At 55.6% G+C, this 27,344-nt stretch overlaps 1 protein-coding gene across 5 annotated transcripts in view; it reads right to left on the reverse strand.

Annotated features, from left to right (window-relative positions):
* TLCD4 (TLC domain containing 4) overlaps window positions 1-18,491 on the reverse strand; it is a 31,914-nt gene extending 13,423 nt beyond the window's left edge. The window contains exons 1-4 of one of the 5 annotated variants that reach the window (XM_037152963.2): window positions 18,192-18,491; window positions 5,536-5,653; window positions 3,779-3,980; window positions 269-358 (exon numbers count right to left, since the gene is read on the reverse strand). In XM_037152963.2, the coding sequence (XP_037008858.2) occupies window positions 269-358; window positions 3,779-3,969 (281 nt within the window). In that variant the 5' untranslated portion in view covers window positions 3,970-3,980; window positions 5,536-5,653; window positions 18,192-18,491. Of the gene's footprint in view, window positions 1-268; window positions 359-3,778; window positions 3,981-5,535; window positions 5,714-15,745; window positions 15,835-17,134; window positions 17,384-18,191 lie in introns of those variants that run through there. The other 4 variants (XM_037152960.2, XM_037152962.2, XM_037152959.2 and 1 more) reach the window with 4 other exon arrangements.
* Between the last annotated feature and the right edge of the window lie 8,853 nt (window positions 18,492-27,344).

Consider the following 27,344-nt stretch of genomic DNA (forward strand, 5'->3'; position numbering starts at 1 on the left):
ACTAGCTCAGGACACACGTCCCCATTTTTCACGCTCCCCTGTGTCTGGATGACAGTGGGGACACTGAGACGCAGTGGCACTCACTGTGCTCAAATCTAAAACACGTCATGTTAATGCGCCTTGTGGAAATAAGGCTGAACACAGTATTGTTAATAAACCATACACCACCGATGTGCTGAGCTGTTCAAAGCACAGTAAGAGACGTCCTGATTAATAATTAACATCGAAGCATAAATCACATTGACTGCGTTGGAAAGAAACAGCTTACCAAAATGGGTCTGCGATGGTCGCCTCGTCGAAAAAGAAAACGTACAGGCCTAAAATCCCAACCACCAGGGAATGGCAGGTAGACACCACCCTGAAACGAAAGGAGATGCTCATGAAGATGACGGACTCCGCGCGGTGAACTTCAGGTCTGGCGAGACCTGGAACGTTCTGGAGCCTTGGAACCTGGAACCATGTGGTGCAGGAACGGGGCTCATCTGAGAGCCCAAAGAACACGGAATCGCCACGTTGAGATCCCGGGACCCCTTCGCTCTGGAACTGGCAAGGTCTGCAGTTTCTGGCTGGAAACCTGCTGAGTCACCTCCTGGCTAAAGCTCCAAAGCAGAAGGGCACCTGATGATGCAGTTGACAGTCTGGGCGAACACACGGCGACTGGCAGGCCCTCCCCCCCTCCCCACCCCTCCCCGCCCACCGACCACCGAATCCCCGCCGCCCTCAGCTAGCACTGCCCTCCAGGTCTGCCGGCCTCAACCAACTCCGACCCTCGAATCAGAACTCGAACGGCCCGTGAAACACAGATTCACGTCCATCACTGCCCTCGACTCCGCGCCGCGCCGGTGAGAAAGCTGCCATTGACCAGAACGCGCTTCCAGACAAGAAAACCAAGGACTGACAAAAAACCATGTCTGACAAAGACCTGCTTTTGAAAGAAACGCCCAAGTGAAAGCAAACGCTCACAAGATTCAGGTTTTCTCTGATGGGAGGAATACGGTTTGGATGAAAAACATCCATTACTGAGCATATCTTGCTAATAACTGAATGGCTTGACCAATATCCAAGTGCTATGATTGGCTAATGAGTGATAATTTTCTTCCTCGTCATTAGAATACAGGATGAAAGGAATAGCAAAATTTTTTCTTTAGAAACTAATGGTGTGCAATGAATTTCTCTCCACATGACCCCAAGTCTTTAAAAGTGAGTGAAATATATCAACCAATATAAATCTTGATATTATAAAATACGATTCAACTTGAAAAGTCGACATACTTAATCTAATATATAGTGTGGCCCTAAATCGACATCAAGTTAAATCTGATCACATTTTCAATGTTCAAAGATTCACACCAATTTAAAGATGGTGACGAAAGGCCCTTTGTGACACCAAAGGGCCATGTGGGCACGTGACTGACTGACCCAGTGTGTTTGGCACACAAGGCGGGGTTTTCAGGCCAAGCACCCCCGGTCCTGAACCCAGCAGGATAACGGTGTGAGGACCCTTGAGGGCAAAGGAAGACTCCATCTAAATAATCGCGCCGATGGCTTCCTGTGGCCATTCAAAAGTTCTGGGAGAAGAAAACACGCACCTTCTCACGAACCTGTTTTAGTGTTTAGTAACCCCACATCAGAAAGATTCTTTCAGAAAAAATCTAACTGTGGGTTCCCGCTGCTCAGGCCTCGGGCTCCCCTCTGGGCTGACAGCTCCTGGTGAGCGGAAGTGCTGGAGGCCCTGCCCGCGGAGTGGACATCCGGTGAGCGAGTGCCAGCAGGTCAGCGCCGCCCGGAGGGCCAGTCCCCACCCCCCATGAAGGGCTGCACCTGCGGCGGCCCTGGGCTTCTGTGTGCACGTCACACCACAAGTCTTTCCTCGGGAACTCCCAGCAGTAAAAAGTTCACACTTTAAAACCAGGTTCCTGGCGAAGCAAAAGGTAGATTCTGTCATGTCTGAAAAGACACACCGGAAGGCTACCCAAGATAAAATATTTCAGTTTCTTCCCAAAGAGGGTTGAAAAGAAATGATCATGCTTATTAAAAAGACAGCGGTTTACTTTTAAGGGAATAATGACCATTGTAGACCAGCAGTTTGGAGTCACGGGCTTGGCCGTTCGCTAGCATGATGAGTGTTACCAAAGAAATGACACAGCTCCGACGAAAGGGTTCGTTTTTGGAGAAGCGGATTTCAAGTCAGGAGGATGAAGTAACAGGACTTTCTCCTCCACGGGAGAGCACGTGGACACAGTTACGGCAGAAATAAAACCTATGTGCGCTCAGAAAAAGCAAGGATGCAGCACCGCGATTTCTCACTTACACTTAATTAGACTGCTGCCTCCCAGGTGTGACCCCCAGGTGCATTTATCTCCTGCCCTCTCCTGCGGGTGGCCTGGGCCACGCCTTCCTCACGGACTCCTTCCCGATCGATCGCCAGGGACAAGCACTCGGGTGGTGCTGGTCGGTCTGTCTCCTGATTGGAAGCTGCATTTCAAGACGCGTGTGTTTACTTCACCCAAAAGCAGCCACGTTTCTTCCCTCTTTGCACGCTCCACCTCACGGCCTCGGCCCCACGCAGACCCGGCTCCAGTGGGGAGCAGGACTAAATCGGGGGGGCATTGGAAAAGAGTGATGAGCTATGACCCCAGACGCCTCTTTCAAGTGGGCACGCGGTTTCCCTGAGGGCGACCCCAGGCAGAGAAGGACCGTGGTAAGACTGAGTCGGGAGAAGCACTTTTCCATGTCCTCATTTCAGTGGGTCGTGGTCCCTGCCTCCCCCTCCCTCTCTCTGCACCTTCCCTATTTCTACAGCGAGCAGCTCTCTGAGACTCAAATGCCTTCACAACCTCCAACCGTGGAGAACAGACAATGAAGGCGGTTCAGGACTCAGCCCCGGACAGAGTGTAGCCCCTGCACTTCCCGCTCTTCCCCACTGTTCTGCCTCCGAGCTAGACAGGCGCAGAGAAAGCAGTGGCTGGCATCTCGTGCGTCCCACATTTGAGCGCTCTCTCTGAGCTATTCTGAAGACAAGTTACAGCCCTTCTGTCTCAGACAAACCCTACCGGCTACAGCTCTTTTCATCCAGAAAGTGAGAATTCTCTCTCCACGTAGTTTTGGTGACAGTTATGGGAATTTTAGAGGCCTGCTGGATTCATTGTATAGTTAGCACTACCTCCCACTAAATAAGAACAATGAAAAGTTTTCCCCATAGCACACGCAAAATTTGCAACTAAAACTAACACAACTTTTTACATCCTTATATGTCTTACTCCCCTTCCACTTATTTTTGTTTAAAGTGAAAGTCCATTCTTACTAGAGATTCATGGAGCACAAGAAGAATTCTGGAAGGCTCCAGGCTGTGCTACAAAGATCGTGGAGAGAGAGACACGCTGTTCCCCTGGCGTGGCGTCACCTTCCCTGCCCGGGCTCAGCGGGCCAACACTATATATAGGCTGCTGGCCCCGCTCATGTTTATCTCTGCGTCCCGTCCACGGGACACGTGCTGGCCATCAGAGGTGTTCCAGAGGAGAAGGCGCAGGGCAGACGCGTTCCAGAGCTGCAGTCGGCTTCCCCTCCTCGCTCCCCACCGCCCGGGAAGCTGCACCGCGGTGTCCTGCTGTCCTTCAATCTAAGAAATTTTTTAATTCTTCCTGTAGGAGATCTGTCTACTTTTCTTGTATTCCTAAGGTGAACGGAGCTTAGATTTTCTTAGATCCTAAATGAAACACTCTTTGGAAATATTTTAAATAATGTTAAAAAAAACCCATTCCGTTTTCATAAGCTTTACCTCGAGTTCCACTCAATCTTCTTCTCGAGGCTGAGGCTGTTGAAACCTGGAGACACGGCCGCTGAAAACCAGGAGCTCAGGAAGTGGAACAGCAGCTGGAAGACGGAGAAGCTGGCCAGCACGGTGCCGGCGGACAGTGCGGCGTCGGTGTCGGTGTCGGTGCGGGCGGGCAGCCCCCCGCGGGCGTCCATACTCCTCCTACCTGCAGAGAGAAGCCAGGGCGGGAAATCGCTTTCAATGGCTCCTGAGAAATCTAAATTCATTTTTCTCACTTTAAAAAAATACCTGATTGGGTTTTTAGTACTTCGTAATTTAGCACAAATGTAAGCATACTAAGAAACCACAAGAATTGTAAGCTTTTGTCAGCAATTTGGCATACATCTTTTTTAAAAATATTTTATTTATTTAACTTTAGAGGGGAAGGGAAGGAGAGAGGGAGAGAAACATCAATGTATGGTTGCCTCTCGTGTGTCCCCTGCTGGGAACTGGCCTGCAACCCAGGCAGGTGCCCTGACTGGGAATCGAACTGCGGTTGTTTGGTTGGCATATATCTTTAATTTGCATTTAAAATAAAAGAAGGGAAACCTGTTATCTTAATGATCTCAATATTATAAATTTCAAGAGATCCATTCAACATCATGATACTGAAAATTATTTGTCTTAGGGTTTAACACTGAGAAGGAATTTCAAGTGCCATAACTGAAATGTTCGTTTAGTAATATTTTTAACTAGACTTAGGACAGATCACCTGATTTCTCCACGTCTCAATTTCTTCATTTATAAAATGAGAGTAGATTAGATCATTTCTAAGAAACAATTAAGCCAAAAAATCACAATAGAATTAACATTATCTACAATCGCTAAACAAAAAAGTAATTGCATAATAAAAACTAATGTTACAGTAGGACAAAAGCAACATTTAAAACAACATTTAAACCCTAAGAAGAATAATACCACCCGGGAAAATAACCATACCACTGTTACTGCTTAAATTAGCACTTAACTGTTTTTAAATTCTGCAACCTTGACTATCCCTGGCCCGAAAGTCTCCCCCAGCTTTCATCTCTAAGGTCACAGATTTTCACAAAGGAGCCTCAGGTTTTAAGGACAGAGCCAGTGCAAAGCACGGCAATGTGAATACAGGCACATTCAAAGCATGCTTTCTGTCCCATGGGGCTAACTCTGTCCGGCTCCTAGAAATCGCAGGGACCCTGGGACCGAAACGGGGCCTGGAAGCCTTCCAGCCCCTCCCGGGACAGAGCTGAGCTCCAAGGAAAAGGAACTGGGTCAACAGAGGCCGCCCCCGCTGCCCACACCCCCGGCAGCCCAGCCTCAGAGTCGGAACCAGCCCCTCACAGGCGCTTCCAACAGCGCGCACGCTGGTAATGAACTCCGTCCTCCTTTCTCCGGGGCACGGGCTTGATGGCAAGAGGCTGACGCTGCCCCTTCTTCTCTCCGAGATCCATTAATCCCATTGCTCATTTACCTTTTTAAAACTGTGTTTACAAAAAAAACCCCCAAAAACCTGTGTTTACTGGATATTAAAGGTTTTGCCTCGTGGTCTTTTAGCTTCATATTAACCAAATAATACATAAAAGAGCGTTTTGTACATGAATTACACATCATTAGGGCTTTCTAAGTGAGACAGAATAGGGGTAATGTTTTTCCGAGAGCAAAGCAAACAGGGCTCTGGAGGCCATGTGGGCAGACAGACGAAGAAGACGAAATCAGGACCCGGAGAGCGCGGGGCATCTGACCTGAGATGGGACTGGACGGAGGGGACGAACAACCTCAAGGAGGAGGAAGGCTTGGCCCCGCGGTCCGGGCGTCCCGATGGTCCTGGAGGGCGGCCGGGCACTGGCTACTCATTTACTTCTCTGAAAATTCAACGTAGGCAGTGAGCATCTCCTTCCTGACCGGCTGCCGAAAGTTATGCTGTAAAACACAGTAGAAATTACACGTTACCACCGTTTTATGAGCTGGTAAGTTCACCGACACATTTTTCAGAAGTACACCCTCAAGAAATTCATTATTCCTTAAAAAGCTAGCTTTTACTGAGTCTTTGTTCTCCTGGACACTCGGTCTTTTCCGCACCTGCTCTCGGTTCACGGGGTCTGTGGGGTGTCTGTTGAGCCCCGTTCTGCGAAAACAGCCCCGTCGGGAACTGCAGGGCCCTCGTAATCAAGCCGTGGCTTCCACGAAAGGCCTATCGGACACAGGTAAACGGAGCCGTGCTCCCGGCTCGGCTTCTCAGTGAACAGCCACTCGCTCCATCCGTCACGCGGGATCGAGGATGGAGCCAGGATTTTCACAAATTGCCCCAGAAAGCCCTGGCTTCTGGCAGGAAGCAGTGGCCCCTGTCCTCACTGAATGGAGCAAGAAAACGGTGGAAATGGGTAAAACCAAGCTGTGCTCATGACTTGGAGAAGCTCAGGCCCGCACAGCGCAAGTGGGAAAAAGGGCGGGACCTCGTCCACTCACATCCACGGGCGACTGGTGGCCGGCACCTGGCCGGGATGCACACGGGCGTGTCTGACACCCACCTCACACCAGAACTGCCCTCCTCGTTCACATGGGCGTGGACACCAAAGAAACTTCCCCCCCACCCCTGAACCTGCAGCCCGCCACCGCCCCCACCCCGTCCGCCCCCCCACAGCCATCTCCTCGGATACCTGCACCTCCACCCCCTGCCCTCCGGCTCGGGCACCCTCCACCCTGCGGCTCCACCTCCTTCCTTTCCGGGCCCCCAGGAACCTTCTGCTCCCCGTTACTCTCCCTCACCCGGGCCTCTCTATGGGCTTTCAGACCCGCTGGAGCCCCCTGGAGGCGCCGGCTCCCAGTTCAGTCCTTCACTCCTGTTTCTCTCGCCTTCTCCCCCTGCCCCACCCGCCCCCTTTGAGGACAAAGTTTTAGACAGGCTTGCTCACACCGTCACCACCCGTCCCCCTCCATCTTCAGCCCGCTCCGTGTACCCTCCTGTGACAGCGACGGCTGAGGTCGCCATGACTTCCCTCAGGGCGCAGGTCCTGCTAGCTGAGCACGTCTCCCCGGAGCACTTCGACCCTGTGCTGGCAGGACGCCACCCCTGAGGGGACCCCTAGGAAGTCGGAACCCAAGGGGGCCAAGGGCCCTTCCCCTCCACACTGCCACCCTGAGGAGCCCCTGGGGGGCGAGTGGCCGCGTGCCCAGGGAGGGCGGTGCCTCCGTCTCTCTCTCACTGCCTGCTCCCCACGCGGAACGAGAGGCGGTATTCGGTGGGCTCACAGGACTGAGGAAAACTGAGCGAATCTCTCCCTCCCACGCAGCTGGAGAGAGACAGAGAACCGAATCCTCGCCCGGCCTCACGCCACAGCCCTGGGCAAGAGCTCTCGGCCTCCCGGAGCAGAAGCCAAGTTCAAAGGCATCCTTGCCAGACGGCTCACTACACACGCGAGTTAGCGGCACCAGCCCCCTGGCCACCACCATCAATCACGGGACGGCCATTTGTTTTTTGCAGTAGGACGCGGCCACTGCTGTCGTCCCCAGGTGCCGTCCGGGTCTCCGCCGCCAGGGTCCTGGGCTGGCCTTGCCCCTGCTGACCAGCAACACAGGAGAAGGCCGGCCAGGAGGGCTCTGGAGCCCAGGTAGGCCTTAAAGACCTTTGGCACCCGCCCGTCGCTCTCCTGGGGGTTGCCCGAAAGGCTGCCACCGGCCCGGTCTGCTGCAGGACGAGAGGCCACACAGACAGCTGAGGGTGCCCCGCTGACGGGCGGCACCCAACACTGCCGACCAGCCCTGCTCAGCCGTGGGGACCTTCCGGCCCCACTGACCCCCCAGCACTGACCCTTCTGGGGAGGCAGCCCATGCGTGAGCCCCCCACCAGCTGAGGGACAGCCACCCACAGAACCATGGAGATAACTGGTCATTGTTTTCAGCCACCAGATGGAGGAGGGCGTGCACTTGTTATGAGCGATAGAATAAAACACAAGTCCACAAAGGACGGCGCTTTTTGTGACAGCCTTTCCTGACCACGAACGCCACGCCCCCCCCCCCAGCGGCACCGGCTGTCAGAGGCACAGGCCAGTCTGAGCCGGAGCAGCGGGACGGCCGCTCGCTGCAGCCCGCCCCCACCTGTGGCCACACAGTGGTACCTGGTGGCCTCTCATCTGACCTGTCTCCCCACACAACTTCCAGCCGCCCATGAACTTGGTGCCTCGGCACCTGACTCAGGATCAGGTTTGACACTCTCCCGTAGCCCAAAAATCTAACCGCGTGGACGTGCTTCCTGGAACCATTTCCCAGGCTGTGGGGTGACCCCCGGTTCAGTATTTGCTGCCCACCTCGCATTTCAATTCAGGGGGTGTCCTGCAAGAGCACCTAAGCCTGGCCCTTGGACTTGGCCGTACAGACTGACCGAGGAGGTGTCCCCAAGGCCAGAGGGTAACAAACTCGGCCGCAAAGCTCAGCCCCTTCCCCCACGGGCCACGGCCGGCTGACAGACTGAGGCTTGGAGGTGCTCCGGGCCTTCTCAGGAAGGGGGCCCTGACCCTTTCACACTTCTGGCGTCCCCCCGTGAACAAGCCCCATGTCTTCTGCGTGGGCCGCGTGCGGAGCTGTTTGTTGTTCTTAAGGAAAATACTTCGCCCAGTTCCTGTTACACTCCCAGTGCGCAAGTGCCATCTCGGACACCCCCGCTGCTTGGCGTGGCAGTTGCGAGCCCAGTGTCCGTGGGCAAGGCAGGGCGCTCTGCTCAGGGCAGCCCGCTAGAGTGACGCACTCCCCCCTGCCTCTGGGAGACGGTGCTCAGGAGCCGTAGGAGGGTGTGTGGTCGTGCTCACCTGTCCCTCTAGGTCCCTGTAGAGCGATTTCCAGATTAAACCCATGAACGTACATCTCAGCCTAGTGACCGACCGTTCGCTGCGCAGGCAGAGGCGTGACACCCGCCAAGCCCTGAGGACCATGAAACTGAGTGCCCCTCAGAAGCGAGGGCACTCGGGGCAGGACACTGGGGTTGTGTGGAGGACACGGGCCACTGCAAGCACAGTGTCTTCCGATTGAAGATCCACAGGAGACATTTCTCTCGCCCCCTGGAATCAGGACGAGGCAGCTTCTGGCTGTGGCTCCCCCTCTGCCCACCTGGAAGGAGGACAGTTGGTCTCCTTCCTTCGGCTGCCGACAGGCTGGTCGCCGGCACTTCTGGGAAGAAGCAGAGAGCACTGGCCGACCCCATGCCTGTGCCCCCATGGACGCGTTTCTCTCTTTCTCACCCTAAATTTACTTTACCTGGTCACAGTGCACGCATCCCAAACTAGTTTTGCAACAAGGCAGGGCATAAACAAAAGTAAAGACCGTGCACTCGACTCCATGCCTCATCCCCACGCCCAGAGGGTCCCCGTTACAAGAGCGGCTGCATGTGGCCCCACTTTGAAACCCCTAGAGTGTCCCACCATTTGCTTTTACTGCCGGACGAATATTTAGGGAATTCAACGGTAAAAGATGCAAGTTTTGACAGCACTGTGTTACCCGACTATGAAACAAGCAGGTTGCTGTTTTACCTTTGACCCTCAAAAGAAACTCGCACACAGGTGAGAGAACCCGTGGGTGGGGGGCGTCCTGTGGCTTTCTTAGAAGCGATGACAGAGAAAAGAGGAAATACACGGGTGTAGCTACACCGTCACGGGTGATGAAGACATTTATTGTTTTATTTTAAATGTTTTTAAATTTTCGATTACGGTCGGCCTGGATTGTTATACTCATTTCGGGTATGTGCCCCAAGGACTCGACATTCCATAATGTACTAAATAACGATCCCGATAAATCTTGTACCCACCTGGCACCACACAGAGTTGTTGGAATATTATTGACTACATTGTCTGTGCTGTACTTTATATCCCAGGACTTCTCTGTAAGTACCAGCTCGAACTTCCTAATTCCCTCACCTTTTTCACCCCCGCCCACAGGACAACCATCAAACTGTTCTCTGTGTCTATGAGTCTGTTTCTGTTCTGTTTGTTTATTTTATTTTTTAGATTCAACTATTGATGGATATATATTCATTGCTATTTTATTGTTCATATTTTTATCTCTTCTTCTTCTTCAAGAAGTCCCTTCAACGTTCCGTGTAATAACAGTTTGCTTGATGATGAACTCCTTTGGTGTTTTTCTTGTCTGGGAAGCTCTTGATCCATCCTTGAATTCTAAACGACAGCGTTGCTGGGTCGAATCATCTTGGGTGCAGGTCCTTGCTTCTCATCACTTTGAATATTGCCTGCCGGCTCCTCCCGGCCCCCACAGTTTCTGTTGAGAAGGCAGCTGGCAGCCTCATGGGGACTCCCGTACAGGACTGCCTTTCTCTTGCTGCTTTTCAGATTCTCTCTCTGTCACCCTGGCTAAGTGGCTCATTTGGTTTGAGTGTCATTCTGGGCACCAAAAGGCTATGGGTTCAATTCCCAGTCAGGGCACATACCTAAGCTGTGCATTCGGTCTCTTGTTGGGGTGTGTATACGAGGCAACCGATCAATGTTTCTCCCCACACACACACACACACACACAAAATCAATAATAATATGCCCTTGGGCGAGGATTTAGAAGGTTCTTTGTCTTTAACTTTTGCATTTTAATTATGTGTCTCAGTGTGGGTCTCTCTGGTTGCATCTTGTTTGGGATTCTCTGTACTTCCTGGACTTACACGTCTTATTACCTTTACCAAGTTAGGGAAGTTTTCAGTCATTATTTTTTCAAATAGGTTTTCAATTTCTTTTTTCATCTCCTTCTTGGCACCCCCACGATGCAAATGTTAGTACACTTGACATTATCCCAAGAGGCCCCTTCCAAGGTCCTGAATGATTTCGGATTTTCTCTTTACGCTGTTCTGATTGGGTGTTTTTATTTCCTTATAGTCCAAGTTGCTGATTTGATTCTTGGCTTCACCTACTCTGTTGCTAATTCCCATAATAAATTCTCCATTTCAGTGCACGTATTCTTCATTTCTGACTGGTTCTTTTTTACATTTTCTATCTCCGTTTTTATGTTTCCTCTCTCTTTGCTGAAGTTCTCACTGAGTTCACCTGCTCTTCTCCGAGGTCCATTGAAGCATCCTCATCACCAGTGCTTTGAACTCTGCATCTAGTAGATCGCTCGTGTCCTCTTTGTTCAGTTCTTTTTCTGGAGTTCTGCTCTGTTTTTTCCTTTGGGACATTTGTCCCCTCATGTTGGCGGGGTTTGTTTCTGTGTATTAGGTATGTCTCCCAGACTTGGAAGTGCAGCCTGATAGACTAGGTCCCCCAGAGGGTCCAGCGGCAGAGCCTCCCGTCACCCAGGCTGGGCACTGCAGTGTGCCCCCTGTGTGGTCCGAGTGTGCTCTCCCCTGGTAGTGAGTCTTGGTTGCTGCTGACAGGTCAATGGGAGGGACCTACTCAGGCCAGTCTGTTTGCAAGGACTGGCTGTGACCGCCGACCACCATGGCGGATCGGCAGTGTAGGCGCCTCCCCACAGAGCTGGACTGACTTCAGCAGGGATCGGGGGGGAGTTGGCCCCCTGAGTGCGTCACTTGTAAAGGAGGTTGGGTGGCGTGTCAATGTGGTCTGAAGCTGACCACCAGATGCTCTGACTCTGGGGCCTCCTGGGAGGTGCAGGCCAAGGTCAGCCACCCCGAGCTCTGCCCGGGGGCCACCCAGCATGAGCTACAGGGCAATGTGAAGGTGGCTTCTATGTGTGGGCTTGGAGGGGCCGGCCCAGGCCGGGCCAAGCTGTGAGCCAAGGTGGCTGCCGCTGGTGGCAGGCTGAGGCCAGGCGCTGCTTGTGTGAGACATTTGAGGAAAATGTGAAGCATGAGCCAAGACAGGTCATTATTATGGAAAAGCCCCTGAAAACAGCCTGAATGGGCCACGAGTCGGGTGGGGCAGGGCCTCAGGGAATCACCAGGGTGGGGAGAACAGTGTGAGCCAGGTTGGTGGCACCTCAGCTGTGAGCCCACCTGCTGGCTCCATGGGGGGAAGGCTCAGAAAAGGAACAGCGGCCGCGGCCAGCTCTTCCGTCTGGAAGACAGCCACCCCCCAGCTCAATCAGGAATTGTCCTGGTGCCAGACGATTCTGTTCCTCCCCGTGTCCCTAGTGCCTTCCAAGCTGCGGCCCCAGTGCTGAAGCTCGGAGGGAGTGAGTCAGAGCAAGTCTGTGGGGGCCCTTACGGAGCAGCTGCTGGGACGCCAGGGGCCCTCTGTCTCTCTCTCGGCCACAGTCCCCGCAGGTTTTCACAGCCCAAAGTCACCGGGGCTTCTCTGCACGGGGACACGGGGCTGGCGGGCCTGTCGTGGGCTGGGGCCCTTCACTCCTCAGAGCGGACCTCCACAGCCGGGGTGTCACTCCCAAATCCTATCCGCCACGCGTGGGGGTGGGGCCGGCAGCCTGTGTCGTTTCTCATCTCCGCCCCTCCGCCCAGCTTCAGTGTGGCTTCCTCTGTAACTCTGTAGTTGTAGGACCTCCACTCCGTCGGATTCCAGGCGGTTCTGAATGCGGTTGTTTGCAGTTCGGTTGTACCTGTGAGGTGGTTGTGCGAGGGTGTGAATCCTGCATTTGCCTACACCTCCATCTTGACCGGAAGTTCTGGTTATGAGGACAGTCGAATGCACACGATGATACAGAAGAATGCCATCACACAGGACAGAGTGAAAAAAAGATTGTCAGCAAAATGCTAAATTTTTCATGAAGACCTGACTAGGCAATGTGGGCATTTGCAGAAAGAACAGCCAGAAGGGCTCTGTCCCCACGACTGGCCTCTTTCTGGTCGTGTCTGAGGCTGGAGCAGAGGAGGTGGGAGCCAGGGAGATGGGGGCAGGGGACCCTCATTCTACAGAGCACTGGCCGTTGGCATGTTCTTGTCACGAACGAGCCTCATTCTAGTAACTTAAAAATAAAAACATCAAAGGGAACAGTTACAGACTTGAGGCCATAAAGCACGGTCAAGTCCCTGAAGACGCGGAACACCTCGCAGGCGCAGTCCCGAGACACAGAGCTGGATGCTCCCAGCACACGGCCTGCCCGCCGGGCGGAGCCTCGGCCGCCCTCACGCTCTCTCTTTCCTGGACCCTCCCACCAGGTGTGTGAGAAACGTCTGTTCAGTAAAAACACACTGGGGCCGTTTTTTTTTAATCCAAAAGGCCAAGACTATTTCTCAACCGGAGCACAGCTGTCATCTTCGTAAGTCCTTAAAATAGCACATGACAAATCACAAAGCATTTCAATTCATAATTGCCTCACTATTTTTACACGTCTTAGAGCAGGACACGCTCACTGAGGTAAGTCTGGAGGGTCAGGGTCCTGAAACGCAACAGTGCGTAAAGAGGGTCCATCAGTGTGTTCTCAGTCCTTCACCAAGTGACAGGTGCTTCCTCCTCCCGGTCCTCCGAGTTCGTGTGTGCCAACCGGGGGGGGGGCGGTGTCCTGTGGCTTCCAACGGCACCCTTCAAAAGGTCTTAAAGCCTAGTTAGAGAAAGCTAATTAAACTAACTCGACAAAACAGTTTCTCTGTGTCCCCAAAGTTTACAAGTTGCTCGAACCCCATGGATAAACCCGCGGACGCACAGTTGTTCCAGAGAAGACATGGAGACGCAGTGACACCAGCCAAGCACAGGCCAGGACCCGAGTGAGGGCACCTAGGACTGGACAGGTGGACACTGTTGAGTCCGGGCCCGACAACCTCAGAGAAACCAGGGTTGAAAGGATTCGATGGAGTCCAGACAGCGTGGGAGGGCGAACGGTAGGACCACGGCGAAAACAGAGCCACTCAGTGGAGAAAATCAGAGCAGGCAGGGAGGGCCAGCTGGAGGAGCGCGAGGCCGCCTGTGGCAGAGAACAGCCAGCAGCCACCAGGCCACGGGCGAGCTCTGCTACCTGAACATCTTCCTTCCTGCAGGGCGGGTCCTTGTGGCCGACCGGCGAGCGCTCCTGCAGAGAGACCGGGCCACCGAACAGCGAAAAGCGCAGGCACCAACACCGGGACTGGCTCAGGGATGCTGGGGGCTGCCTCACCCACCGCTCCCGAAAGCTCTTTGGGCATTTCCAAAGGCTGTGAGCGAGAAGTCCATCTGGACTGTCGGTCCTGAATAGACGTCTGAGGAAGTCTCGATCGCCCAGCCCTTTTATAAGATGTAATAAGAATCCTTTCCAATCTCTGTGAGGCAGGCAGCCAACCTCCTAATGAGTCCGATCAGCAAATGGGCTTTGGAAACCACACCTACTTCGGTGCCGAACATCTGCACAACCTTCTCAAAGCTGCCAGGGAGACTCGGGCCGATCACCGCCGCTCTGCTCCTGGTCCCCCTGCGACAGAGCCTGGGCCAGGGGCCACCGGCCACCTCCCTCTGCAGCCTTTGCATCTTCTGTCATGGAGAGGAAGTCTCTGCCACTCTGAAGACCCAGCTCCCCAGTCCTTCCAGAGCCGCACGAGCCCCTCCCACACTTCCTCTTCCCGCAGAACTAGCGGCTTTGTTCCCGAGTGCACAGAGTGGGTAGGAAGCCCCCTTTCTGCATCTGCCCCGCCAGCTGTCTTTTGTGAGTGTGGGTCCCACACCCCCAGACACCAGACCAGACCCACCAACAGGTGCAGGCACCTCCGGATCTATCCCTGCCCCCCAGCCCTCGGCCCCCGCATCCAGCCTGCTCCCCGCAACCTGTGGTTCCGTCCACTGGACACACGGTTCCCACAGAGGGGCTGTGACCCCCGAACAGCGGACGAGTTCCTCAGGACACAGAACAGACACAGAGAGGAAGCAGAAGCAGGAGGAAAAGGCAGCCGGGTGTGTGCTGGTTTCAGACGCGCGTGCGTCGCTGTGTCCCGGGCCCCACGCACGGTGCACTGGGTGTGCGTGTTCCTCCGAAACGACACGGAGCCGCCTTGTCCGCTGCCTGCCCCCACCCCCGCCTGCCTGCCCTCGGCTGAGGGCCCCTCTGCTCAGACCCCCCCCCTCGTGCGGCCGGAGCTCCGGCCAGGCGTCGTCATCACGGGCCTTGGCCTTTCCCCGGTCCACCAGCTAACCCACACGTGGTCGCAGGATGCCTCCTCCCTGAACAGACCAACGTCCCCAGAAAAAAAACAAAAAACAACAAAACAGAACCTTTGCTCCTCCCGCCCCCTCCCAGGTCCAGGAACCGTTTGGAGCACACGGCTCTCTCCAGGATGAACGTAGGAGCGGGAGGACACGTTTTCTCCGTGAGCCACCTTCCAGCTCGACCAGAAAAACCACCAGCAAAGCTGCTCCGGAAACACCTCCAACTTCCTAACAAAACGCACCTCCCTCGCCCAAGGGGGCGAATTCTCGGTGGGATGCCCCCGGTGCCCCACGCCCTGCCAGTCCACACAGCCCATCCCAGATGGTGAGACAAAGCCGGTGCCCACCCTTGAGAACAGGGGCCCCTCACCTCCACCCACACGGCTCTCTGCCCTCTCCTCTCACAGGGCAGCTGGAGGAGAGGCCGGGGCGAGCGGCCTCTGCCCTGGATGATGGCATGGCCGCCAGGCCCCCCCACTCTGCCCTCCTGGTCCGGTCACCCACCTCTCACCAGGACAATTAACTCATTATCTTCCTCCACAGAAAACTTTGTTTTCTGTGTCTTCGTGTAGACGGTTCAGGTGACTTTCCCCAGCCACGCTGTGATACCGGAGCGAAACGAATCCTCCGTCTGCAGGGCAGGGGACAGTCATCTGAGAAGAGGGTGCGGGAGACGCCGAGGCCCCGAGGCTTCTCGGGAAGTCAGCCGCTCACTTTCCTCCCCTGCGGGGCAGGCGCCTTGGAGGGTGGGGGTGGGGGCCGGCCGGGAGCTCCAGCACCTCTGTGCCAGGCTCCGAGGGGCGGGTCGCCCCCCAGCCCCAGCGGGGGCTCCTCCAGCACCTCTGGTCCCTTCCCAAGTCTCACTCGCTCCGCCCCACACTCCCGACCAGTCTGGCTCTGGGCAGGATCCCGGACGACTCCCTGCTCTGAGGCCTCCGTTTACCTAGGTAATCGAGGGAATCTCGAGGGAGATTCCTTGGAATCTGTCCGAGGGAGAGTCTGGAAACAAAGGGAGAAGCAGGCCAACTCCTGCATCCACGCGCCAGGGTGACTCAGAAGCCCTCGCTTCTTGGACTTGGCTGTCAAGTCCCCGCCCCGCGACCACGCCATTCCCAGGCACCTGCACGTGGACGGCTTCCATTGGAAATGAGGTGTCATCCTCCCCAACACGGTGACGAAGGCTTAGAGGGACAGGAATGCCTCAGAGTCGAAACCACTGAGCCGGGCTGAGCCACCGGGGTGGGACTGCCACCCCCTGTGCCGGCTCACACAGGACAAATGCAAGGGAGGGAGGTGATGTGGCAGAGGAGTTGCAGGGGGTGAATGAAGCACCCCCAACTCGGAGCACCATCTGGACCCCCTGAGGGCATACACCCCAGGTCCTCGCCGCTCCAGGCACTGTCTCCAGTTTTGTAGCACGGCCGAAATACACATTTCTCACTTGGTTTCATCCACCCAATTTCAGGAAAAGACAAACGAACCGGAAAAGTCTCTGCCTCACACGTAGCACCCTTAACAGAGGAACGGAGTTCCCTACCCATCACCCGGGGCAGCTACTGCAGGAGGGAGCCAGTCCTGGTCCATCCACCACGAGCCCAGGGCCACCTGTCACTCAGACCCGCAGCCCGAGACCCTTCCTCCCCTGCGCGTGTGGCTCAGTGAAGAACCCACTAAAGTGACAGCGCTCACCTACTCTGCACATCGACTCCCAACGTCCACAGAAACTTTTCTGTCTTGTCCCCCAACCGGACCGGTTCATCCAAACCCCCTCCCGGAAAGCGCTGGGGCACCAACGCTCCGACGCGCACAACTGACATAACACGGGCCGGCAAAGCGCCCCTTTCTCGAGCTCAGACAGCAGCTCCGTGAGCGGCGGGGAAAGGCGGGCGCCCCGGACCCCGTTTCACGGCTGGGTAAACCGAGGTGGGCACTCGGCTTCACCAGCCTGCCCAGCGCAATGGCAGCCGACCCCGGCGTCTGCCCCGACCCCGCGCCCGGCCCTTCTGCACTAGACGCTTCCGACTCGGAGGCTGGAAACGGGACCCTCCGGGCGCCGCGAGCGTGAACAGCAGCTCCTTGTTCCCCGCAGGGGCCGGCATGGGGCGCTTACCCACTTGATGCGCCCGCGGGCCGGGCTCCGGCCAGGCTCCCCCCTGCATCTGAGACCCGGGGGCACCCACAGCCCGGGGAGCAGGAGCGGGACGCCCGGAGACTCGGGGCCGGGGGCCGGGACCCCGCCTGCGCGACCCGCCGCGCGCACCTGCTGGAGCCACGCGCCCCGCGCGGCCGCCCTCTCCCCGCGCCCCAACCCGGGCCCTGCAAACCGCGTCACCTGTGCCGTGTCCCGAGCCCCTCGCGTGCGCGCGGCGGCTGCGCGCGGCCGGTTCCGGGCTCCCGGCGCTGCGGCCCGGCTGAGGGCTGGCGCCGGCCACAGCGGCCGCGCGATGCTCGGCGGGCGGGAGCCGTCCCGAGTGCAGCTGCCGCCGCTACCCGCCGGGACTGCGGGCTCGGGTTTCCGCAGCGCCGCTCCTTAAAGGGGCCGCGGCCCAGCGCCGCGCTGCGCTCTCGAGGCTCCGACCCGGGCCGGAGTGGGCGGGGAAGGGAGAACCGCCGCGCCGGGCCGTCGCTGTCACCCGGCCAGGGACGGCGCGGGCGGCGCCTGGCTGTCCCAGGCGAGTAACCGAGCCCGCCGATGGGAACTGGCCGAGCCCGCCTCCGCGGCGGGCAGCGCCTGGGCTCGCCACGTCACCGCAGCCCCGTCCAGGTGGTGAGTTTACACTCTGCCCCACACGCCCAGATGCGACTCAAATGAGGCGCGAGGTTTCATCATCAGAAAGCAGAGCGATTGATTTTCCGGCCACGTCCGACTTGGGGCTCCGGCCTGGGGCTGCAAGGCCGGGCGCCCGTGCCAGGGGCTCGGTCTCTCCTGCTGGAAACCATCCTTGGAGCGCACTCCGCCCACGCGAGTCCCTGAGCTGGCCCAGGGGAAGGCCGGGTGGGGATCCGCGGTGGCTGGCTCGGAATTCCAAGTTGCCCAGCGTATAAAGTTTGCCCGAAAGGAGCTCCCCCAACCTGCTAAATAAATCCACCCTCAAAGACTTCCCATCAACAGACGGAGTTACTCTGAGTGAAACAAAACAAGACAGGGGCACATTTCGGCAGTGATAAATCAATGACAAACCCTCCTGTGAAGGAGGTGGCGTTCTAGGGCAATTGCTTAGTGAACACTATTAGCGTCGTGCAGTTAGTTACCTTAAAGACACATCTGCAGATAAAGCTAATGTGTGCTACCTAACACACAGACACACAGACACACACACTCCGGCTAACTGAACCTCACCGGGCTTGGTTTCTCCGTCTGTAAAATGGGGGTGCTAGTGCATAGTTACCTCAGAAGACCCCCTCCTGGCAAAGGGACGGCAGAGTGACGCCGGAAAGGCAGCGCCCACGAGGGCAGAAAGCAGCCGGCACCAAGGCAGGGAGGGAGGCCCCGCAGGCCCCAAGGGCGTGCCTGCTCGCTGCCGGCTCGCTCCCTCGGTTCCCAGACACAGCAGGGCCAGGGGCTGCCCCTACGGAGCTGCCCGACAACTCGCACAGGACCTTGACACCCCAGCTCGCCCCGCCCCTGCTGTGCCCACTGGGGCAGCTGCTTCTGAACTGTCCCGGGGCGGCAGCGAGGGCACAGCTCGACCGTGACCTCAGACCTCTGCGTCAGGTCTGCCTCCCCCAGGCCCGCTCCACGCACCGCCCCGGGGCTGACCGCTGCCCTGTTCCATCCTGCTGGCACCGTCCTTATCTTCGATTTGCATGTTCTTGGCACTCACGGACGCGGCCAAGGCCAAGTCCACCCACGGCAGCCCTCCTCGCCCGACCTCACACTCTGCCCCTTCCCGCCGGGCCCGAGAAAGGCAGCCTCCATCATCAGGTGACCCGGGGCCTGGGACTGAGTGACTTGGGGGCCAGGCCTGAGAGAGAGGAAAGGGATTCAAGAAATACTAGCTGCATTTTGACAAATTACAGCAATCAAAACTCAATCACCTTAGGAGGTAGAAGAATGCATCAACTGCACATTTTTCCTCAATATTTTAATGCCACTTACTTGTTTTAAAATATCCACTTCAGCCCTGGCTGGTGTGGCTCAGTGTATTGAACACTGACCAGTGAGCCAAAGTGTCAAGGGTTTAATTCCCAACCGGGGCACAGGCCTGAGCTGCAGGCCAGGTCTCCAATAGGGGGCGCACCGTGGGAAGCAACCACACACTGATGTTTCCCTCTCTCTCACCTCCTCTCTCTAAAAATAAATAAATTAAAATCTTAAAAAAATAACAAAATGTCCATTTATTGTTCACATTTTACATCTCTCACTATCCCTAACTTTCCCTTTGCTGATACCCTTCCCGGGACAGCTCCTCAAGGGGCTGCATCTACCGTCTGGGTTTCCCGCCTCTCACGGGGGAGGCGGCAAGGGAAGCTGCACTTTTTGGGGTGTTTTTTTTTTCATGAAAACAGGTTAAAGGAATAGGTCACTGAAAAATGAAATGATTCACCCACACTTAAACAGAGAAAAAAAATACAAGCATTCTTTTGAGGCAAATTCTTCTGATAAATTTGTTTCCGGAAATTCCTAAACTTCTAAACAGGGGCGGTCATTTGGAAAACTGAGACCGAATGCTGCTTCTTGCTGAAACAAAGTAATTAAAGCAAAAGGATTCTAGGAAACTGCCTCCATTCCCCATCCTCTCCAGGAGTGAAGAGATGATCAAAAGGACACCCTGCGTTCTGATAAGAAAGGTTGATTTAGTCAAAGATGAATAACCCCCAGCACAACTTTTTTCCTTATTGGTGGTCCCAGTGCATTAATAATTTTTGTAAGGCTTTTGAGTATTTAAAAGTACTATCATTTGTCGGGGCACACACCTGGGTTGCAGGCCAGTTCCCACAAGGGGACACACAAGAGGCAACCACACATTGATGTTTCTCTCCCTCTCTCCTTCCCTTCCCCTCTAAAAAGATAAATAAATAAAATCTTAAAAAAAAGAAGCATGTATCTATCATTTAAAAAAATAATAAAAATAAGAGTACTATCATTTGTTTTTCAAAAACTTTTAAGGAGAAACTAGTTCGGGACAGAGACAGTGGTTATTTCTGAGCAGGTGAGATTCTGTCTTTTATGTCCTTGATCATCTTGTTTTATGTAATTTTCCCTATAGTTTATTATGTTATAGTTAACTTATAATAATATTATTTTAAACTAATATAAATTATTGTGGATATAATTTACCCCAACCGATGACACTCCCTCCCGCAGCCAGCCCACCCGCCCACCCGCCCCCACTCACCCACCCCTGCAGCCCCACCCTCCACTCCAGGAAGTGCCTGCTCCAGATGCTGTCCAGGAGGTCGGGGCACGTGGAGAACGACTGTTAAGTGTTTATTCTAAAAACACCTGTGCCGCTCTCCGATCGCCCACTTAAGGCCTGTATTCTTTGTGTTTTAGTAAAAAGAAAACATTTTTCCTCTCCTATAAGTAAAAAAATTACCCACTGACGTCTCTTTTCAAAATACTTTTGTCACATTTTGAAAGAGACTAAGAAGGTTTTGTAATGTCTAAAACGAAGACAATCTAGTTTTAATTTTTAAAACATCATCTGGTGGGGATTTATTTTCCACAAGGAAATGTATCATTTTACCCTAAGATGTTAAAATTTTTTCTTGGACAAAATACCAGGTAAAAAATAATTTTTAAAACATTGCTACAATTAAATGTCTTAAAACAAATAAATGTATTCCATAATAAACTGTGAGGTATCTCACAATGCTAACATAATGTTTAATAGTCAAAAAACTAAGGAGACATGGATTTGGGCTATGAAAATTTTAACTATTAATGCTCTGTGTGCGTGACATTAAAAACTATAGTATCAACGATGAAGAGACCATCAGGATAAGGAAATTTAACTTAATCTACAAACCCTTCCCCCAATCAAACACAAATCCAGAATTTCACACACACACACAATGTATGTGTATTAAATCAAGACAAAACGTCAGTGCGTTTTAGCACAGGGAGACATGCTTGTCTTCTTACTGCTCAGAGACAGGCCCTGGGAGTCTGGGCCGCTGACCGTCCCCCTTGTGCCGGTGACACAGCCCCGCAGTGGCTCTCCACGGCTCCCTGAGAGGCGCCCAGGTCCCCCAGGTCCCCCAGAGTCACTGCCGACCCCGCCTCCAACCAGCTCCCTGTTCTGTCCATTCTAATTGGCCCCTCTCACTGTCACGGAAAACGGTGACTATTTTCTGGACTTAGAAATAAATGAGACCGTGTGCCAACTATCCAAGCCCATGGCCAGGAGCAGAAGCAACATTACGGTCCCTCAGGTGCGGCGGCGTCCCCCAGCATGTCCTGGGAGCCCCATCACCCACCGCAGGGGACTTTCAGCCGCTTGGGACAAGGTTCCTGTCTGCACACTCTGCCCGCTGCGCGGCCCCCTGCACAGCGGGCTCTCCCCACACCTTTCCCCGGCTTCCTGGCTTGTCGGGGACTCGGGCGGGAGTTTGAGGTTCTACGGCCAGGAGGGTCTCCCCTGATAACCTACCTTCTAGGGCAGAAATGATTCCCCATTTTTTATCCCGAGCTGTTACCTAAACGGAGGGAGTCAAAGAACTGCTTGGCCCTCCTCTGCAAGCCCCGGCCGGGGCTGCGCTCCGGTCTGCACAGAGGCCTGCGCTGGCCTCGCACTCCGGACTGACTCCGCCAGTGGAGAAAGGGAGTGAGGTCCCCTGAGGCCGCAACAGGGAGCTGAACGGAACTCGGTTTCACTCACTTCCTCTTAATCCAGATGATTAATTCCTTCGACAAAGAATGCAGATTGGAAGGGCGAGGCAGGCGCGCCTCAAACCACCGCGTGAGTTCCGAGGCCACACAAGAAGTCGCTGGAGAACAAGCAGCTGTAACCCGCAGCCACAAGCGCCAGCTGCCCGATCTACTGATGCAGCGGGGCGGACACATCCTTGAGACAGTTCCCCACATTCTCAGTCACCCGCTGTCACCAGGGGTCCAAAACTGTTGAAAGAAGAATCCCAGAAAGAGACGACCTACAGGTCATAAATCGCCTGCCATTCTGAGCAGCCTGACCACATCTGGTGACGGCCCACTCCGTCCCGCCCGGGGTGAGGGCCGTCCCTTTTCCCACATCCCCGGAGTGGACGCACTCCCCCGCACTGGCCGCTTGGTCTCGCCGAGCAGACCCGCTGTGGAGGTGTCACCGTGCCTGCATCCAAGTGACCCTCCCATCACTGAGTCGGGTCTCGTTCCGCTCCCCTCTCGAGGGCCCCGCATCGTCTGACGCTGTCACAAGAAGGAGGTGGGCGAGTCCGGGAGAGTCAAATATTTTGAGAGAGAAATCAGTTCCCATAACCTTTCTTACAGTATGTTGTTATAACTGGTCTATTTTATTAGTTTTTATTGTGGTTAGTCTCTTACTGTGCCGAACTTATGAGTTAAATTTTATCACAGGTGTGCACGTGTGGGAAGAAACATAGTATTTATAGGGCCTGGCTCGCTCTGTGGTTTCAGACATCCACGGCAGGGTCTTAAAGCATCACCCTGTGGGCGAAGGGGGGCTGCTGCAGAGCTGAAGTTCAAAACCACATGTCCCCCAAACAGTGCAGATGGCTCTCGGCAGACCTGCCCTCCTTTGGTGTGTGATGACTGTTACAACAACAAGAACTCGTCCTTGAATTTGGAAATCCACATACAAACGTCGATCCCAGTTAGCTCACTGGCATCCCGGCTTACTGCTGCCTGGGCCCAGAACTCATCCCTTCTACCGGTTCCCACAGAAAAACCTGCTTCCAAGAGTTCCACGCTTTTCCCCAACTTGACCTGAGAGTACGGGGTTCCTGAGGTGTCGCCGGCCTCCCCCAGCTCTGCACGCCTCCCTCTCGGCCCACAGGGGGACTGAGCCAGCGACTTCTGCTGCTGACGCCCAGAGTCTCACTGCTGGCCTGCCCTGGCTCCCCCAAGCAGGCGGACACGGCGCTGCCTGCACACGGCCGCTGGGCCCACAGAAGAGTGGGCGTCCTTCCCCGACCACGCCCTCTGCTCACCTTCCTTCCTGTGCTCTGGCACTGCCCGAGCCCCCATCTTTTCCTTCTGAGTCGGGATGGCTCCTTGCCCTGATGGCCCGGGGGATTTTCGCTTTTGCAATTAGCCTGCCCTCCAGCAGTGTGGGGGCCTCGCCGGGGGGGGGGGGGGGCCGCACCTCAGCCTGGGCTCACCTCTGTGCCCCCGCCTCTCGGTGCCGCGGAGGTGCAGCCGACACCAATCCCACCTGCACTGCGCTGGTCTAAAACGGGCTCTCTCTCTCTCTCTCTCTTGAGCTCCATGTTCTAATGCATGTTCCCAGGTCCTCTGAATGCAACTAATACAACTATCACCCCCACCCTCTTCCTCCCCACCCTCCTTGGTTCACGGAGCCCCCGAGCCACTAGCCACTGCACCCAGAACCCCCCGTTTTCCCAGACGCCTGCCCTGGGTGTCGCCCTCTGCACGCAGGCAGACACCAGATTTTGTCTGTCCTCCCTGGAGAACTTTCGCACACCACGCTCCTCTCCCCTCCCCTCACTCAGCGGGTTCAGGCCACGGGTCTTCTTCTGCCTCCGATATCTCTCCGCCCCTCCCCTCCTCCGGCTTTCGCCCACGGTCTACAGGGCGATAATTCCCTCCCCACCCTCCCCGCACTCGGTGCCCCGTCTCACACCAACCCTCCCCGGATGAACACTCGCTGACCTCTCCTGTTCCCCCCCCCCCCCCCCCCGCTCCCCCACACACCGCTCCGGGCGGCCTCCTGCTTCTCACCCCGTAGGGCCCGCTGACCTCCTGCAACCCTCTCGCCCTCCCACCTCCAGACAGACTGGCTGCGCCCCTCACCTCCCATCCACCCCCCACCTGGGGCTGCATCCTACCTCCCAGCCCACCCTCCCACCCGCCTCCAGGGGCTGGACCGACCTCCTGGGTCTCTCTGTTCACTCTCTCCCGAGCACGTTCTTTGCTCCGTTCAGCCAGTGCAAGGAGTCCTTCCCCCGAAGTGCCCTGCCGCCTCCTGCCTCCTCGCTTTTGCTCACGCTGCTTCTGCAGCACAGGCTGTCTGCCCTCCCTTCACACATCCCAGGTGAAAGAGTCCCTAGTTCAAGGCCCAGATCGGACGCCCCGTTCTTCTTCGTACAAGGCGCAGAATCCCTGCGGACAGAACTCTGGGGTCCGCTTCTCTCCTTCTTCGAAACTTAGTTTATAACTTGCTTTCTACAAGTATTTTGTTTCTCCTACTAAAGACATAGTATCATAGAGAAGTGCTTTGCAGACCACCGGCAACAGAGTAACTGGAGTCTTGTTAAACACAAGACAAAATACACCCTGCAGAAGCGGAGTTTCTTGAGGTGGAACCCAGGCATTTGGAAAGCCGGAGGGGGGGGTGCCCTGTGCGGTCCCGAGCGCTGCGATGCAGAGACGGGCCTGGGCTTTGGCTTTGGCTTCCGTTGTGTCGTGTCGCTGCTAAAAGATACTTTTCAGGAAAAGCTAAAAACATGACTCCCATACAGAAAGAGAAGAAAAGAAAGTCAAAGATTTTATTTAACTCTTTCAATGAGGGGAGTAGGCAGATGCTACAACCCATTTGAAAGAGAATCTGAAAAAGACACGTTGACATCGAGTCGTACGGAGCCTCCGAAACGTGACGGATAATCCCGGGATGTCAGTGGCTCGAAGGCAGTGCCAGGCGGGAGCCTGGACCTGGACAGTGTCCTCTAGGCAACGTGGAGTTTCTACTGAAACATGAACGTTTTTCTACGCCTCTTACTGGCTGAGTGACTTCGAGTATGTTACTTAACTTCTCTGAGCCTCAGTTCCTTTACCTGTAGCATGGTCACGAAATTGCACAATTTTTAAAAAGTTTGCAGCGGGACAACGTTCACCGAACAGAGTGACTGAGAAGTCAACGCCGTCACGAGAGCCGGAGCAGTGACACCACGGTAGTAAACGTGCTGACCACAGGCTCCTGAGGTTCGTTCTTGCTCACTAGCGAGTGTGCTCACTCGGTGGACGAGCCAATGTGAGCTAAAGGCTGACTGGCGTGGGTCCGGGTGGGTGATGAAGCCGCCCCATCCTCGAGGTATCCAGTTGGCAGAGGGGCGAGGATTCGGTTCCACTGCGCTCTCCCGGGGGGGCCCCCGGCACAGGGCGTGAATGGGGAGCCTGGCGGGGGAGTGTCTTGTCACCGAGGATGGGGTGGGGAGACAGCAGTCCACCTCCTGGGTGCTACAGGGTGTGTCCCCCGGGGCCTGGCTTTCTCCCTGCTAACCTGGAGGAGCAGGTGCTCCCGGCAGGGAATTAGCAAAACATGGGGGCCATAGGTCTTTCCTTCCTCTCATTCTTTTCTGTTACGCAACGACACCTGTAGATTTCTTAGTTCTCACAGAACTTCTTTCATTTTAAACGGACTTGTATGTTGAAAATACATAAGTAAAGATCTTAAGCAGGATGTTTTGTACTTGTTCAAAAATGTAGCCCTTGAGTGCTGGCCGGGCGTCCCATACACGAAAAGGCTGCAGGTTCGATCCCTGGTCCGGGTGCACATGGGAGGCAACTGATCGACGTTTCTCTCCCATATCGATGTCTGTCTGTCTGTCTGTCTCTCTTCCCTCCTCCCCAAATCAATGACCATATCCTTGGGTGAGAATTTTAAAAAATTGAGTATTTGACTTCTTTGCCAAGGGAAAAAGTAAACATCATGGCAGCTCCGGGGCAGGGAGAATGATCATCACGCAGCCATGACGAGGGCAGACGGAGGCGGGGGGAGCACGGCGGGCGGGCGGGCCCTCCGTGCAGAAGGCGCCGGCTGCTCACACACAGTGCGGCACCACGCGGGCAAGTTCACGCTGGATCTTTGAGGGGCAGCGGGAGCCACAAAAGGGGGCAGAGTGGACCAGGGAGCATGCTGTTAGCTCAGCACGTGTGTCAGTCTTATTGAATTCGTGCTAGAGTTATACAATAAATAAGAGCTCACTCTGAGTGCTCAGGGTACTGGGCTGGTTTAAATAACCGCTGTCTTACTCCATGCAGGAGAGAATACACGTGGCTTACAGAACCCGAGCAGCCGTCACAGGGGGAGCCCGCGAGTGGCAATGTCACGGCTCGTCCCAGTCGACCTCCTTCCAAAGGGCGGGAAATGCCGTCTCCGTCCACTGGCAGGAGAACCCAGACCCGGGGGGGCTACGAGAGCTCCCAGCAAAGGACAGTCCAAAACGGGCTCCGGTTCGGAAGCCCCGGCGGACGGGGAGGAAGAGCGCTCCGGGAAGGGGAGGAACACGGCAGACCCAGACGGGAGGGGTGCAGCGTGCCCCAGGCACGGGAACAGAACTCCGAGTGCGTTTACAGAAGCAGAAGCGGGAAGGAAGCGGGAACTGAGAGGTGAGTGGTGCCGAACTGAGCAGTGTGGGAGGAGACCGGGAGGCTCCAGGGTCTGAGCAAGGGAACGAGGCCCAAGGGTGGAAACTGGCCGGAGGGCGGCCGGTGTGGGCAGCGAGGCTGGCGCTGCCGAGACCGAGAGTCTCGAAGCCGACCTGCCCCTTATCGTGACCGAGAGGGTAGAGGCGGACCCGGAAGGACACGGGGCGGCACCTGCCGTGGTTTTTCGGCTGCAGCGGGCCCCCGGTGCCCGACGGTGGCACCCTGGCTGCGCGATTCGGGGTGTGATGCAGACACTGGGGCCTAGTTCAGGGCTTCCTGGAGGAAGAACATGTCAAGGGCACTGTCCCAGGGCCTTTCTGCCAAGGCCGGTCAGAAAACAGTGGCGTGGCTGCAAGTGCTCGGACCCAGGAGTAGAGGCACCTGTAACAGCAGCTGCAGCCCCGGCCTTGGAAGGGAAGATTTCAGGAACGGTGCCAGACTGAGCGTCCGCCGCGGCACACACATCTCGAGTCCCCACTGTGTCCAGCCCTGCGTCACACGGCACAGCCACGGGAGTAGCGAAGACGCAACCTCCTCTTACGAGGCGTCGAGTTCTGGCCGGTCTTCCTCGTTCTGCCTCCTGTCCTCCACGACCTCCCACTGACCCTCAGTCGCACGGCTCCGGGGGTGTGGCCTTGGTTGCCCTTGATCCCCTGCCCCAAGCCCCTCCCCTGGTGGACCAGGTCCTTTCCTGGCCACCCCTGCTGGATGAGTCGGGGGACGCCTGGTCCGACCCAAACCATCCTCAGGCGCCTCCCCTGGCTCCAACCACCTTGCTCCCCTCGTGAGGTGGAACCAACCCCTCAACAGCTGCTTCTAGAATTCTTCCCCGAGGACCACGCCTTCAGTGCTTATGAGTAGACAGTGTGTGTAAGAACTTGGGTGAACAAGAAACAGGATAATGAGAGACAACTCTTCCACACGAGAAGCTCTCCTGGGGGTATGAAAAGGTGGGGAAGAGGTCAGAGGAACCAGAAGGCCGAGCACCCTGGCAGCCCAGCCACGTGCTTTGTTTCACGTGTGACTCTCTGAGTTA

This window comes from Artibeus jamaicensis, unplaced genomic scaffold, assembly GCF_021234435.1.
Source record: "Artibeus jamaicensis isolate MK-2021 breed Jamaican fruit bat unplaced genomic scaffold, CSHL_Jam_final scaffold_1689, whole genome shotgun sequence".
In the NCBI taxonomy this organism is placed as follows: domain Eukaryota; kingdom Metazoa; phylum Chordata; class Mammalia; order Chiroptera; family Phyllostomidae; genus Artibeus; species Artibeus jamaicensis.